We start from the raw sequence: 16,303 nt of genomic DNA, 5'->3' as shown, positions 1-16,303 counted from the left end.
TTCCCTGCTCTCTCCAGATTATCCTTTTCTTCACCATCCTGCCACTCAACTCTGAAAGGTTTCTGCAGCTAAGAGCTTACTTAAAGACTTTAGTTTTTTTCCTGGGAAGAAAGCTGAGCCTTGTTTAATGAGCCTGTTCCCTTGTTCATTAAAATCAGTTGCACAGCAGAAAAGACAACTGGAAGAACATACACACTGCAAAAATTGTTAGTGACAGCTCTCTCCCCATCCAAGAGTCAACATTCAAAACACAGAGTGAGGAGCCAGCTTACTGAGGCATGATCAGTCTGTCTGTGTGTCCTACTTCACACTTCTTGATAGGCCACAAAGGACTGTCAGTGTGGACTAAGTTGATTTAGGGACCTGGGCAATGGGAGAAATTCAATGTGTTTTGCTGTTAATTTGCAAAATACAGAATTCAGCAAAGTTGGAAAGCAGAGTTACTGCTACTAACAGCAATAACAGCAAAAGATCTGATTCTCCTAAAGCTCTTGTACAGAAGGACATATGTGTATGTAATTGCTATATGTGGGAACAAGTAGTAGTTAATGTAGCCCTTCCACTAGAAGGTCTACTTCTCCCTACTTCAGAACAGAACTCCAATTTGTCTGTTAAAAAATGAATTTGAGTTCAAGTTCCAAAAGATAAAAACAGAAACGTAATGCATCTTTCAAAGCAGCCTGAAGTGTAATTAATTACTTAGCATCAATACAAAAGTACTTCCATATCTAAAAAGAGAAAGGGGCAGGTTTACCTGGAGAGGGAGGGAATAGGATTACTCCTTTTAGCAGTGGCCACTTCATTTACTACCAAATACTGTGGACAAGTAGCCTCTCCACTCAATGTTCCTCTGCTCCTTTACATGCTGTTCACGAGCACTTCACACAGGGCTTTGACTTCATCTTATCCCATGACAACACTTTGCATTTACATCAGTGCTGTTCACGAGCACTGATGTACTCCTGTAGTCCAATGGAGCATGTTTGTGTCTGGGTTTGCTAGTCATATTCTAGCAAATTGTCTGTACTGGAGATTAAACAGCGAACCTGGCAGTGAGTTTTGTGGCTGCAGAAGATACAGCATTTGGTAAATTGCATAAGAAGAGAGACTAGGTTAAAAAATGGATCAGAGAGGTATTTTTGCTGTTCAAAGAGCTGTGAAGAATTTTTCTTACAGGGCTGGAATTTGACAGGGCAGGTACAAGTTGGTAGGTATCACCAGAAAAGCAGCTGGGGGAGGAGTGTCTGTGGGTGTGAGTGAGCTCCTGCATACCACCTCAGGAGGCCAAGACATCAAACTCTTCACCTCCAGCTATGGTTCTTGGCAAACTGGTTTTCTTAGTAATTGTAGGGTTCTTTTGAAGGACACAGAGATGTTGTTTCACCTACCAGAAATCTAAGTTTGCAGTCTGAGCAGGACTCAAATAAAATAATGACCAGGTCATGGACAGGTTTGTGTAAATAAACTTTATCAGGGTTTTGACTTCATCTTATCCCATGACGACACAGTTCTCTGTGTCTGTACAGAGTCTGCGCTTCTTCAACTTACCAGAGTTACATGACATTTGCAGGGGAGTTGTGATAAGCAGGGACATGGGTCAGACTTGAACAAAGCGAGCAACTGCTTGTAGAAGGAGTGAAATCTGAGCCCTTCATGTAGAAAGCTGAACTCCTCCATCCTTACAGGAGAAAAAGCTTTAGCACTAAACAGAAAATTTTTACAGCTACTCGACAGATAATGGATTCCATAAAGTTACTGTTCATGATCAAAAAGAGGCAGCTTTCCTTGAAAACAAAGAAAGAAGGCAGTTGAGGATAGACTGTATTGTATAGGAAAGAGCTACCAGTACATTATTGCACTACCAGCAACTAGCATATAACTGAGGAAACATACTGGCCATACTTAGTAACTGTGTCTCCAGCTAACAGGAGGCAACAACTTACACTTCTAGAATAGCCATACTCTAGGATTTAAAGGCAGTATTGGAGGTAGAGCATACTAGTAGACAAAACTGAGAAAAAAAGTATAGCAAACAGAGCAATACTAGATAGAAGTGCTAGATAGACTGAAGTCAAAATTACAGAACACTTGTCCGCACACTCTGCTTTACAGACAAATAGGTGCAGTTTCATGCCATGTCACACACAATTCACTTACAGCACATTTCTAGCATAATGCTACTCTACTAGCATCTGACTCTTTACGTGTTAACATTTCATGAGTCCACAACCATAAATGTTTCTTTGCATTTACATATCTGGAGTGTTTTCTGCTTGGCATTTGGAGGGGGAGTTGTTTTGTGGGTTTGGGGGATTTGTTTGTTTTACTCTCTGCTTGGGGTTCCAAAATAAATACTGACTTTTACAGTATTTGTATACAGTTAGTGCTCTGCTTATAATTCACAATTCAGATTCCTTATCATTGTTATCATAGAGGAAAAAAAATACAGGAAACTTATCTGTCACCTGTTAAATTAACAGGTACCAAGTTTGACTGCAGCCCGTATTTTAAAATCTTAACGCACGCTTTTCCAGTATATAACATCCCTTATAAAGGATCTTTTAAAAGGAGCATATAGTACATCAGACTCATATTCTTACTGATGTAGCATTTAATTTTCTAACTACTGTGCATTTACTATACTTCTTTAGGAGTTTGCCTTTTCATATTAAAGCAGCTCCTACCACTCTTACAGACAGGTGTGGACTAAATCTCTCTTGTGTGGCTGGCGCAGAAGAGGCTGAGTGGTTTCTAGGGTGGTTGAGCCCTCTAGTGCCCAGTTCCATCACTGCATGGCTGATCTGTTTTTCCCCGTACTTCCAACCAGTAACGAAAAAAATTTGCCCATGTTGTTAACAAGGGAGTAACTTGGATTGACTGGACACTTCATCTCTTTCAGTTTCTGCCTGTCCACGTTCCTACTGAGGAAGAAAAAAATGATCCTATTCTTTTTGCCAACAGAGTCCGACAAAAGATGGCAACGTACGTACTTGGTTGTGACTAAATTCTTTGAGAATTTTTCTTTTATGTATCCAGCAGTTTCAAATATATCCTAGCCACAAAGCACTGCAGGTACTGTTAGACTGTCCCACAACACATCAAGTTTTAGCTACTATATAAAGGAATTTTTCTAGGGTCAAATTCCTGTACCATACCATGCTGATTGGTTTTATATAGAATATAAAGAAAGGTGTCTTAGGCTGGAAGATAATTTTTTGAAAAACTGGAATAAATTGCTCCCTCATTGCCTGAGAAGAGTAAGTGGGATGTTTGTTCTCTAGGTTTTGGGCTACATTTACAAGACAATAAATCTTAGGACATCTTAACACTACTGTAATGTAGCTTCACAGTATGGTTTCACAGAATGGTATGCAGCACCCAATCCTACCTGTAGCAGTGCAAGAATGAATTATCGCTTGTTTTGTATGTTAGCATTAAGGCCAAACTATGGAGGTGAGAAGGGAAGCAATCAATTAAAAGCATTTTTAACATAAGAAGCTGATTTTCCCTAATTTTGTTTCAGTGCTTTGAACGTGCCAGTGACTGATCATACTTTTGAAGATTGCAGACTGATGATCTCAGCAGGACAGCTGACTTTACCCATGGAGGCTGGGCTGGTGGAGTTCACCAAAATCAGCAAGAAACTCAGGTAGGAGAGGTTTAGCTGTTAGTATCTTAATTACTGCAGTGCTGCAGTTGTTGATGGCCATCTACAAAAGGATAAATTACCTGGCAGCTGACTTGACCCTCCATAATATAATGTATTTACATACATAATTTACATATATATAAATTATATGGAAATCAGAGATGAGGAAATTCCAATAAAAACTAATCCCAAATAGTATTTCTGGACAATGTTACAAGAGAAAAATGCATTTTTCTGGCCTTTTATGTATCTCACCAAAGGGTGGGGAAGGTAGAGCAGTACATATTCTAGGCACTTGATGGGAATCCTTGTGCCTCATCTAAAGAGCTCACACAGAGATGCACAGGCAATGTACAGCAGGAAGTAAAAAACCCTTCTTTCTGGCCTGAGACTTCAGCCAGTGGCTTCTTGTTCTTAGTTGCACTGTGCAGTCACATTTCCCTAGTGGTGGTGACTTTTTCTCTCTGGAAACAGTCCATGGAATTTGAGGAATGACCTACTTAATGGTACTCCATCTAGTAGCCTGGCATGGCCGTGATGACATCTGCAGAGCGTACACAGTGACTCTAGACTTGTTACATATGTGCCACAAATCCATTTATCCAGTGCTCTCTGGATATATCTTCAGTAGTTCCATCCTACTTATTCTTACCAGAATACTGTGCTGTATTCCTGCAAATGGATCATACGTTTCCCAGGCTGAAGCAATATTAGTGTTTGAGTAAAGAACTAGCTATGGCTTAAGACACATTCCCTTCTTTTTAGGAGATACTCAATGTGGCATGATGCAGCAAAACAATACTGCACCCCAATTTATGGCCAGTAGAAGCTCTTTGCTGGACTAGCCTGGTTACCAGAAAGAGGATTCTAGATTTTGGAAGTAACTCTAAGGAATTCTGATTTAACAAAGCATATAACTGCCTGCTTTTATTATTAATAACCAGGGGGGGGCAGTCCTTGATTGCTGATTTCATACAAAATACCCGCTTAAAAGTACTACATTTCTAACACACGTGCTCTGTTTGGCTATTTTTTGTCTTTGAACACTGTAATAACTCCTACTGAAATTCCATCTGTCCAAGATCTGGCATATAGAAATATCTCCTCTCATGTTTGTGTAGCCTAAAATGGAATCATGTCAGAGAGCAGCTGGATACCTTTGCTGCTATTGCAAGTGCCTCCAAAGGGGGAAGAATTGGAATTGAGGAGTTTGCAGAGTATTTGAAGCTGCCTATTACTGATGTCCTCAAAGAGCTGTTCCTACTCTTTGACAGGGTGAGTATTTAGCCTGTTAACTGACTGGAAATCTTGTTGGCAATGTTTTGTTAAGAATCACATCCCAAAAGGATATTTGGAGTCATTATGTCCAGCTTAGTAAATGCTTCTTGATTAGTAATTCCTGTAGGCAAGATAGGTGACTTTTATAGTTATCTTTTTTATGTTTCAATGGGAAAAGGTCTGTCAGTTTGTTGTTTGTGAGATGACAGCCATCTCTCAGAACAAGTTGTTGCACCACCATCAAATGATGATCTCCGTGCTGCTAGTTTCTGAATGTTTTCTTTTGCCTACCCAAATTTCAAGCTCATTTACACTCTGACAGCTAAATAAGTAACTGTTGCTGTTGCAAGTATGTAATTTCAGGCAGATTGTACTAACTAGAGAATATGTTCCTGCTGTGTTTGTAAGGATGCTATTAGATGTTGTAAGTATTCATCTTGCCTGTCTCCAGCCATTAAAAATGCATGTGCCTATGCTAACCTGATCACTTAGGCTTTCCTCCATAGTCAGTGGTGAACCCTCCCATTTTAGACCTCTCTCTAAAGACGGGATAAATTGCCCTGTGCATGAGCCCCTCTGACTGCACAAGAAGCCTCAAAGTCTAGAGAGTAGCCTGGAATTCGTCTCCTAGACATCCAGCCTGGGCTACCACGCAAGCAGCATCTTATACTGCAAGTTTTTATGAACTGGAGTTTGTTTCTTATCTTAGGAGCTCTGCCAGCTCAGTATCTTTTTTTCCTGATCAAGCTTATTTTCACAGTACATGTCTTCTTTGGAGGGCATTATGGTATACATGCTGATTAAAACTGTTTCAGGATTTTTCCAGGTATAAAGGATTTATAAGTCCTAAAACAGATCAGGATCTAATGTATTTCCATATTTGCTGAATGCACTAAAGCTGTGCAGACAAGGTACTTGTCTTATCTTCATTCTTGTCTCTCCACATTGGGCCATTGGCTCCTACGGACATATAGTCCCAGTATGGATACAACAGAAATATAGTGTGGCAACCATAATAATAACCTTTCCCTTCCCCTGTCAGGCACAAATGCTTTGGTGACTAGAATTAGCAGTATAATGCTCAAATCACTAACAAGTTGAAGGAATAAGACTGCAGGAACAGATCAGACTCCAGTAAGCTTGCTCTATATTCGTCTTTGAGGAAAGAAGCTAAACTGAGGAATAGTCACAATAGTGTGGCCAGACTATTTTCAAACTGCTTCAGTTATGAGCAGACATATTTTGAGACTTTCTCTTTGCAGCTCGGAGCCTTGTTGGTTTTTTTTTTTTGTTTGTTTGTTTTTTCTAAAAAGACTTATCAAATCATGTAAAATGGGGAAGAAGGAAGCAACAAAGGCACAGAGAGCAGTTCTTTGTAACTCCTCAGCCATTGGTGGAAACTACAGAGATCTGAGAGACTTCTGACAACTAGAGACATGCACAGACGCGTTGAATTTAAGGCATGCAGATAAGCTGTGTTTTGCCCACACCCAGCTCAGACGCAATACGGCTCTAGAGAGTTACAGAAGAATCAGATCTGCATAACTCCCTTCAACAAATCTTCACGATGTTCCTTGCTAAAGCTTTGCTGAGCGGAGGAAGCGGCAGTGGCCGTGGAGCGGACCTTGTGCGTGGCCTCGGGGGGCTCCTAACAGGAGGTGGGCAAGGAGGCAATGTTGCAGGACTTGTTGGAGGGCTTGTTAATCTCATAAGTGAAGCAGCAGCTCAGTATACTCCAGAGCCACCTCCACCTCCTCGCAGCCATGTTACGAATGTGGAAGCTTACGAGAGCGAGGAAGTTAGACAGTTTCGTCGCCTTTTTGTCCAGCTGGCTGGAGATGACATGGAAGTGTGTGCCACAGAGCTAATGCACATCCTGAACAGAGTGGTTTCCAGACATCAAGATTTGAAGACAGATGGCTTCAGCTTAGATACATGCCGTAGTATGGTAGCTATTATGGACAGCGATACAACTGGGAAACTAGGCTTTGAAGAGTTTAAGTATCTGTGGAAGAACATCAAGAAATGGCAGTGCGTGTACAAGCAGTACGATGTTGATCAGTCGGGCGCTGTCGGGAAAGCGCAGCTGCCCGAGGCCCTGAGGGCTGCTGGGTTCCACCTGAGCGAGCAGCTCTGCCAGATGGTCACTCGCAGGTATGCCGACGAGACCGGCAGCATGGATTTCAATAACTTCATTAGCTGCTTGGTGCGACTGGATGGCATGTTCCGTGCCTTCAAGTCCCTGGACCACGACAGCGACGGACAGATCAGCATGACCCTCCAAGACTGGCTGCAGCTGACTATGTATTCATGAGAGCCTAGCAGATACGCTCCAGCTGGAAGGTTTACAGGGAGGAGTCCTATATTGCCGAACTGTAGCTTTTTCCTTGTTCTAAGGCAGATACTGCTGGAGGTATTGGCTTAGCTTAGAGTGCTGTGATTCCTGCTGTGTGTGTGTTAGTCTCCTTCACTGAAGGGTTTACACAGATTGTCTCGGGGTATAGAAGCCTAAGTTTGCATCAGAAAACTGTCTCTAAGCTCTGAAACCAGAGAATATGTTGAAGGATCATACCTTTTTCTTTGAGTGGCTTGTATGCAAGTACAACTCTTTATAAGAAGCTCTGGGTTTGGGGTTCTGTGACATTACTGCTCCAATTTGTCAACATTCACTAAGCTGGAATAAAGCTCTGCTTGCCTGGAAAGCAATCACTAGTAAAGAGAGTGGAGTGGATTTTTAAGTTGTGCAGTTATTTCTGACAAGGGGAAAAGAATCTGAGTTACGATGACTGTAATCAAGTAATTTACATAATCATATTTCATTTCCTTCCTATTTCTGCTTTTTCATACTTTTCTGCTAAAGCAAAACATGAATGAATAATATCATCAATCCTACCTGCTGGCCAGGAAGGCGAAATTGAAAACTTACATAAGGCTCTTTTCACAAGCTTTTTTCCGTCTTCCTTCAACTCTATTAACTAGTCTTTCCTCTCTTTACTTGAAACCGTAGAATAGTTCTACTGAAAACAACTTAAAATACTAAATTTATATTTAAAGAAGCTTGCTGAAATAATGCAGTCACACAGCAACCAGCCAGCCAAAATCAACCTCAGGCCCTCAGAGCTGAATTTCAGCAGGGCACAGTGTCCTACTTGAGCCAGTTGCTGCAGTTCTGTTTTTAACGATGCCTATTTTTGAGTAATAGAACAAAGAGTAACGTGATCTGTCAAAGGTACATTTTTTTCAATTAAGGACCACATGCTTGAGGATAAACAGCTCTCTCACCACAGTGAACCAAGGAAAATTTCTCAGCATGGCTCTGCTGCTTTAAAAGAAAACTGTCTTGGGTGTGTGCTAGCTGAATGGAATGTGAAAAGAGGAGTGTAGCAGCCTGCACTACACACACACACCAGATACAGGAACCCGCATACCCCTGCTCCTCCCCTGGGAGACATCAGTGCCTAACAGAAATGCCAAGCAATAGCTGGAGGGCATCTGAGTATTAATGGGCTACTGTGGTTACATTCCATTTCTAGATTTCCATAGCTTTGATTTCTAAATCTTGCAGTTAGACTTGGTGAAAGTATTTTCTAAATTGCTGAAGTCCTGCAGAAGCCTTTTACTTACAACTTAGGAAAAATAAAAACTTCTGCTCAGATTTTCTTTCACCTGCACTATGTTTAATAAGCTGAGTGACAGAAAAAAATACTCATATTGGCTAAAACTGTGGTGAAAGTGGTTGACTCCTCCCTAATGGCATTTGCCACCCATCCAAGTTATGCAACTGGAAACCACACAGTTATCCACATGGGCGTTTTGGCTCTGTGGGTGATAGAAAAGGGAACATGAGGAAAAGTGCAGTATCTCCAGGTGAGCCCCATCTTACCACATCTGTTTCAGAATTTCCCCTTCTGACTAGTTACAACTTGCATGTAGCAACAGGCGCTTGTTGCTATGAAAGTGAGAGGTGCAACTGCAGCCCCTCTCCAGATAGTCCAGCCAGAGCTTCTCTGTGTAGCCCTGCAAGTGGTTCAGGGTTCATTTGGCTTATTAGAAACAACTCTTCCAATTAGTGCTCTCCATCTAGATTTTTACTCTTGCCATCGTGAGAATAAATTTAAAGTAGCACTTTAAACTGCACTCACTGTGTCTGTCTTAGGGTTTTGCCAGCTGCATAAAGCTAATTGTCTGCCCTAACCTTCTTGTGTAGCTCTAAACGGAGACTCTGATGGTAGAAAATTTCCACAAAGTAAGATTTACTGTATTATACATAAAAACAACAACAACAAGACTCTAGTTATCGTAACATATTGTAGGGAAAATAGTAGCAGAAAACTAGTTTCCTTTAAGAAAACAAAGGCTGTTGATGTTACACTTTGTTTTAGTTATTTAACATAAATACAAATATATAAAATATTTATGTTCTCCTTTGCTATTTAGAGACTAGAGATTTTGGAGCTCAGCTCACATGTTGCTTCCTTAAAATATCTTTAAGTGCGTGGGCTGCAAACACAGCTAGATACGTGTAGAGAGACACTAGTGCATATGCTTTCATAGCAGTGCTGCACATCACTGACTGTTTTTTCCTAGATTTTCAGTTTAGCTCCCATCTTTTTTGTAGGCAACAACGCTATCATTTCTTCTTAGCCAAAATGCCAGCATATTTGGAAGTTAGCCAGCATCCTTGCATTTACTATAGCTAGTCACAACATGATCATGCAAGTAGGGTAAATTTATCTCATAGTCAAATGTCTGGAGTTGTGTGCATCAGGTTGCCCTGAATTTTGATTACTGAGTGTTAACACTTCAATGATGGTATTAACTTTTGTCATTTTTCCATATATAGCCAATGTGGTGTTAACTGACTTCGGATGTTTTTTCTGAATTAAACTTATTTAAAGTTTATGGCCCAATTCTCTTCCTATGTATTCTTAGCTTAAAAAATTAAATTTAAGAAGTGATACTGCATTTCAAATCTCATTAGTATTCATGGATACAATGAAACTGTAACAATGAAAATAGTAAATTCTAATGGAATCAAATAAGCCTTTGCTAAGAGTATAAGCTGTATAACTATCCAAAAAATAATATTCCAAGGACCTCTGAACAATTGTGCACTCTGCTTTCAATTGTTTTAACAGTTAAGATTTACAATGATGTATTTCAAAGTTAGCTCTATTATTGTTATGAGAACTATGATGTAGCCAAAATATTTAAGGCAAACCCTGCTGCCCAGTGAGAACAGCACTGTTGTAAATAGAACAGTATGTATGGCAGAAGCTTGCCCTTCTCTTCTGATGGTTAAAAAAACTGTCAGAAATGATACCCTGTTAGACAGCCAGCAAAGTAACTTATAGATCATTCATATTTTTGCTAAAAAGTTTCCTTAAAATCCACAAGTCTTTAACATGTTCAAATGTTGCCTGCTTTAAAAAAGATTGCTTGAATCATTAATACAAAGTTGTCTATGCAAACCAGTACTGAATTGGTTTTGAAGGCTAAATAAACTTCAATCTTAGTGGTTTCAAATCCTGCTCAATCTATAATTTGATAAAGTATTACTAAATATTACTTATTATTAGAAGTATTATTAGAAAAGTAAGCATTACACTGTTACATGTATTTTGTTAATCAAGAACTCCTTAAGATTTAAATTCAGTATTAGGAATCCCTACTCCACCAAACCCAGGGATTTCACAGCGCTCTACTGGGAAGCTGCACATTCCATGATTCACCAGGAAAAGACCAGGAACAGAAAGGTTAAAGTTGAGGTATGCTCAAGTGGACATTGGAAGTTGGCAAGAGAGCCAGGAATAAGCTGTAGCTCCGGCTGTTCCCTGTATCCCTCTTTTGCTTGGATGAAAATGTTTTGGGCTGTTCTCAGCCTTAGAGAGTCCAGTTTTTAAAAATCTTTTTCCACTTGAAATGTATGACACATTATCCACAACTAGAACTCTGCTCTATGAGTTTCCCTTTAAAATGTTTTTCATGAATGCCCTTATTGTGCATGGTCCAACCTATGAAATACTTGCCATCTCAAGCTATGCTTTCATTAACTGCTCCGTATCCCATCACCTAACACTTAAATTTTGCTTCTTCCCTAGACTAGATATTTCACCAAATGCTCAAGAAACTTTCAGTATGGTCACAGGAGCACTATTGTCTCAAACATATTTTAACTGGTATCTGCCATTTTCCCTATCTGCCAATATAACGCAGCTTGTCTAGACTTAATCATGAATCTCATCAAAGAAAGCTTCACATACTTTGTTTAAGTAGCATTACAGTTCATGCACTGAAATGTTCATTCAGATCAAAACAGCAATTATCAAACAGGCTGATACTACGAACTCATAGCATTTCTGGCTTCTAAAATATCTTATTTACTTTAATAGCATTTAGGACACTGTATTTGCTTGAAAGAAAGGTTTAACATAGCCCATGTAGACTTACTTCATCATCAGGTTGGACTTTCTCTATTTACTGCTGAAGATTCTCAGGAAGAATTAACTCAAGACAACAGCCTTGCTGTTTGCCTTTTTGTTCTAGAATGTTGCATTGGTCTGTGAACTTTAGCAAGTGCCAGTGCAACATGTTACATTTAACTTAAACACAGATACTCCAATTCTTCTTATCAGTGGCCTCTCGAAGGTCATATGCTAAAGTAAAACTTGTAAGTTGTTATAAATCTTTTTGGGGCATTTGTAAGATAGAAATTCATTTCCCATTTATATTTGTTAAAAATACGACTTCATCCCTAGTATTAAATATATTTAAAGAACTGTTAGTATTTTTTCTTAGAAGAAGTAAACCTATAGTGTTGTAAACTCTTAGTACATTTTGTTCAGTTGACTTATACAATAGCTTTTAAAGTGATTTGCAGTATTAATTATTAAGTATTGCCACATGTATTTTGGTTACAGAATGGAGATGGCACTATCGACTTCAGAGAGTATGTGATTGGTTTGTCTATTCTTTGTAACCCAGCCAACACAGAAGAGACTATTCAGATGGCATTTAAGGTAAGTTCAATTTAGTGTAAAACTACAAACCTGACAAATCAAGACTGACTGTAAATCTGTTAGCTTTCAAATCATAAGTTTATAGCTTCAATCTGTTATGCAAATGTGAGTAATACTCTTAAACCAATTGACATTTACAATGATTTACAATGTGAAGGGGAGGGGAGAATTGCCGGCATCAGCTTCATAGAAAAGCCATGTGAAGGCACTAATGAATATGTAACTTGGCAGGCTAACTCCAAAAATGATTCAGCAGCACTTGCAGCTTTTTCCCTGATTTTTTTTTCTTTTCTTTTCTTTCTTTCTTTTTTTTTTTTTTTTTTTTTTTTTTTTGGTGCTGTGATTCTTCAGTGTGGCAAGCAGACAATAGATTGAGCAATATCCTCTGTAGTCTCAGTGCTCAGTAGAGTCACTCTTGTTAACAGCAAAAAGGGGGGGAAATTCAAGAAGGGCTTTTCAAGAAAGGTACATTCAAAATTGGGCTGCACCTAAGATAATCTGTTGGGCTGTCCTGTGGTGTCCTGATAGTGCAGGCGGACAAGAAGCAATAGCACCTTCCAGATCCCAGGTACAAAGGGATGTATATAACAAGGAATGGCCAGGTTGTGAATCCCTCAGCAGGAAAATGCCCAAATGACTTTTTTTCCTCTTTATTGGATCTTTGACACAGATTCAGCTATTTTACCCACTGCTACCCTCTTATGCATTCCTGGAACAGTATAATAAGATACGGATCACGTTTGTCTTTAATTGGATCCTTTTTAGTACTAATGCTTATTCAGGAAGTACCAGTATTTTTATGTGAATCCATTATATGCACGGGCTGCTTTACAGATAAGTGCTACAACTATTCAGACAAAAGGTGATTTATATTTTCCCAGGGATTTTTTTTATCACTGTGGGTTCCTAGGAACAAGCAATCCTAGCAGCTATCTTTGCTGTTTCACTGTTCTGCTTTCTGGACTATACCCTTCAGTATCTTAACAGTTGTGCTGATTGTCAAATGGGTAATTTGTCATAATTCCCAACCCCAGTGAGAAATGACTGGTTCAACTGGTAAAAGCCTATGTTCCTCTGAAATGGAACTAGGGGATTTCTGCAGCTTTTTCTTTGCCACTAAATGTACTTTCCCTCGCAATAGGCCTGGTTGCCTGTAGCAAATACTTTAGGATTTCTGCCATCCATCCCTGGCGTCACCTCAAGGAGATGACTCTCAGCAGCTGCTCACTGTCATTGTGCTGGGAAGGATGGGGTGATCAGTGTACATCTACTGCCTGCATTCCAGTCACTAAAATTCCTTCTTAATTACAGTAATGTTGTGGTAGGTGATAGATCACATATAATAAATTCTGTGTTAGAATGCATAAACCATGGCAAGTTTATCTGATGGCACAAGTGCTGTAAGGTAGGGAAAATGAAGACTAGAACCTAAGATATTCCAATAGAGGGAGGCTGAAGGAGACCCTCAGTATAGCTCATGGTGACAATGTAAGCTTGTAGGATTCATTTTATAGTGAGCTAATATGATTTTCAAAAGGTTTGCTGCAGACTTTTGACAATACAGAATATCCTGATTCCAATTATATCACATAAATAACTGTTAGACCTAATTCCAGAGAAATTTCATAATATCATTTACAAAAGAAAGCAGCTGAGATGGCACCAGTCTCTTGGTGAGAGAAATCCCAAATATTGTTTGCAAATCCCCCCTTGAACAGCAGAAACTTAATGTGACTGGTCAGTTTGCACAGAAGGTTCACAGGCAAACTGATACTAACATGTTTCTACACATACATCTTTTCCAGCTCTTTGACATGGACGATGATGGTACTATAACAGAAGATGAGTTTGCTTGTATCATTCAGTCAGCTCTAGGGGTGCCCCAGCTTGATGTTTCTAAACTCTTTAAAGAAATAGATGCAGATGAAACTGGGAAGCTCTCCTATGGTAAGTTACATCCCACTATTTCTAACAGCACATCTCAACAGTGACAGTTTCCTATCTTTTTTCTCTCTTAAAACATCCCATGGTTCTCATATCCTGTGGCTGGGAAAACTGTTGAAGCACAAACCTAGATACTTGGGGTGATCTGCCCAAGATGCTTCAGAAGAAAGTAACTGGAGATTGGCTTCATTAAAAAGCAGGCACTGATACTTTCTTTGGTTCTGTTGTTGCATTATAGTATCTATGGGGTGTTTTTGTGTTTTTCAGATGAGTTTAAGGACTTTGCGCTCAAGCATCCAGAGTATGCCAAGTTGTTTACTACATACCTAGAGCTACAGAGATACCAGTTACATATGTCAGAGGAGGGTGACATTCAGTCACCTGAAGCCAAACACACTCCAGTTAGGAAGAGTACAGTCCCAGGCTCAGAAACAACACCAATTGCAAGAAATAAAGCCCATCCTGAAGGCAATGAAGAAGACAGCTCTAGTACCTCAGATAAAAAAGATGACTGAGAACAGTCACATAATTAAATTCTTGAGTTCTACAGGAACGTTTTGGCCCAGCTATTCATATGCACAATTGATATAAAATTGAGGTGAAAGTTACAATTCAAAAAAATGGGGTTTTTTATACTTTCATATGAGGCTGAAGAGGAATTATTCCTATATTAATCTAAGGGAAATAACACTGTAACTAATCTATCCTTGATACCAGCATTGCACCACTGGGAGCATTGCTCATTGTCCTCCAGTCCATTGTCCTTACCAGCAGCTGTGGTAAGAGGGTAACAGGCTTCAGCGCTCAAGTCATGTCTCAGAACAGAGACTGAGGAGTCCCCTTGGTAGAAACAGGTGGAACTTTTGGTGCTTCTCAATTCCTCTTAACTCCCTAACATATCTGAAGGGAAAAACCATGCCAGTGTGTTTTAATTTGCAATATTGTGAGCCTTTCTGAAGCATCAGAGAGACAGAAATGAGTTTACAGGAAGCGAGAGTTGAAGCTGGTATTTTTTTTCAGCTGTCCTAAGATTCCTCTTAACTGCTTGTGAACTAACAAGCCTAGGCTTCCAAACAGGACATGCTGATTCACCGACGTTAACAGAAACGGCTTTAGGCTCAGAGGACAGTTAAATATGGAAATGGCTCTATTTCTAACAACTAATTGAAATGCCAACATAGCTCACAGTTTCTACAGGAAAATGCAGACAATGAGACCCAAGAATTAACGCACCATTTCAAAATAAATAGAATGTTGTTTACAATAATAACTGTTTAGCATCATGTTAGGAGTAACATTACAAACTTCAGCAGATTTTTGTTCTAGTAGTTATCACAGAGGAATGTGACCTTGGTCTGGAAAACGTAAAAAGATTATATACACTGTCAAGCTATAGTTCTAGTAGTTAGTATGTACTCTAAAATGGTCTCCTAGGAACCATATTTGCATTACTGTGCCATTACTCAATGTGTTCTTAGGGTCTGATTCAAAAAAAGCTCATTTCAGTCAATGATTTGAGTGTGTTTTGCCTCAGCCCTCTCTAGTGCACTGGATAGTGACTTTTACCTTTCTCTGTCCTTCATCTAAATGCACTTTATACAGTATTTTTAAATATTAGGTATTTATGCAAATAACTTCTTAAATGAAGATTTAGAAGGGGCAGGATGACAGGATATTTTCGAACTAAAACTGAGATGAGCAAAGTCTAGAATGTCTGGTACCAAAAAAGAACCAATTTTCAGCTTGTTTTAATATGCAACGTTGGCCTTTGAATTGCTGCATTGTCTGGTTGCAAACACATTGTCATGTTTAATATATCCTGTGTTCATAGTTGTGCCTATCCTGATGTTTCATGTGCTTAAAATAAATATGTATTTTTTAAAAGCTTACTAGAACAACATAGTCTACTTAGTACAGCGGGAAGATTACTCTGTGTACATCAAGGTGCTGGGGAGACTTCCAGGAAATCACCCTTCTGATGTATTACCTGGATAAACACAAGCAACTGGGAGCGGGTATTCTTAGCTCTGAGTGTGAATGGTGCTTTTCTCGAAGGTAAGGCTAGAGAATCAGGACAGAGTCAATGCTCTTCCAAAAATTCAGCACCAAAGAGTTATTTCTGCTGACTACATCAAGCAAGAGGGACTATGATACAACGTAGTTCTCTATATATCTGGAGAAATTATCTCTGTTCTCTGATGGAAAATGAGGCATCATCATTTATAGGCAAAATGAGTGACTCTAACCACATCTGAGAAGTAGCAATTGTGGCTTTTTGTAACATGAACATTAGGAGAGTGTTTATTCTCCTGTTGGAAAAGGAGAAGCCAGAGTTACCCTAACTTGGCTATGCAGTTAGATGAAATACATGTTAATTCCTTGACAAGGGCATTTTTGCCTAGCATGTTAACCA

At 39.4% G+C, this 16,303-nt stretch overlaps 2 protein-coding genes across 2 annotated transcripts in view; both read left to right on the top strand.

Annotated features, from left to right (window-relative positions):
• LPCAT2 (lysophosphatidylcholine acyltransferase 2) overlaps positions 1-15,788 on the top strand; it is a 34,118-nt gene extending 18,330 nt beyond the window's left edge. The window contains exons 9-14 of the mRNA XM_062586691.1: positions 2,900-2,982; positions 3,524-3,649; positions 4,771-4,924; positions 11,848-11,946; positions 13,752-13,893; positions 14,158-15,788. Of these exons, the coding sequence (XP_062442675.1) occupies positions 2,900-2,982; positions 3,524-3,649; positions 4,771-4,924; positions 11,848-11,946; positions 13,752-13,893; positions 14,158-14,405 (852 nt within the window). The 3' untranslated portion in view covers positions 14,406-15,788. The remainder of the gene's footprint in view (positions 1-2,899; positions 2,983-3,523; positions 3,650-4,770; positions 4,925-11,847; positions 11,947-13,751; positions 13,894-14,157) is intronic.
• Positions 6,254-7,601, top strand: CAPNS2 (calpain small subunit 2). Its single transcript, XM_062586692.1, has one exon. The coding sequence runs from the start codon at positions 6,495-6,497 to the stop codon at positions 7,239-7,241; it is 747 nt and encodes a 248-aa protein (XP_062442676.1). The 5' UTR covers positions 6,254-6,494; the 3' UTR covers positions 7,242-7,601.
• Positions 15,789-16,303: the final 515 nt, after the last annotated feature.

Source organism: Rhea pennata, chromosome 13, assembly GCF_028389875.1.
Source record: "Rhea pennata isolate bPtePen1 chromosome 13, bPtePen1.pri, whole genome shotgun sequence".
Taxonomy (NCBI): domain Eukaryota; kingdom Metazoa; phylum Chordata; class Aves; order Rheiformes; family Rheidae; genus Rhea; species Rhea pennata.
The sequence above is the reverse complement of the archived record's forward strand: the minus strand, read 5'-3'. Positions and strand labels throughout refer to the sequence as shown.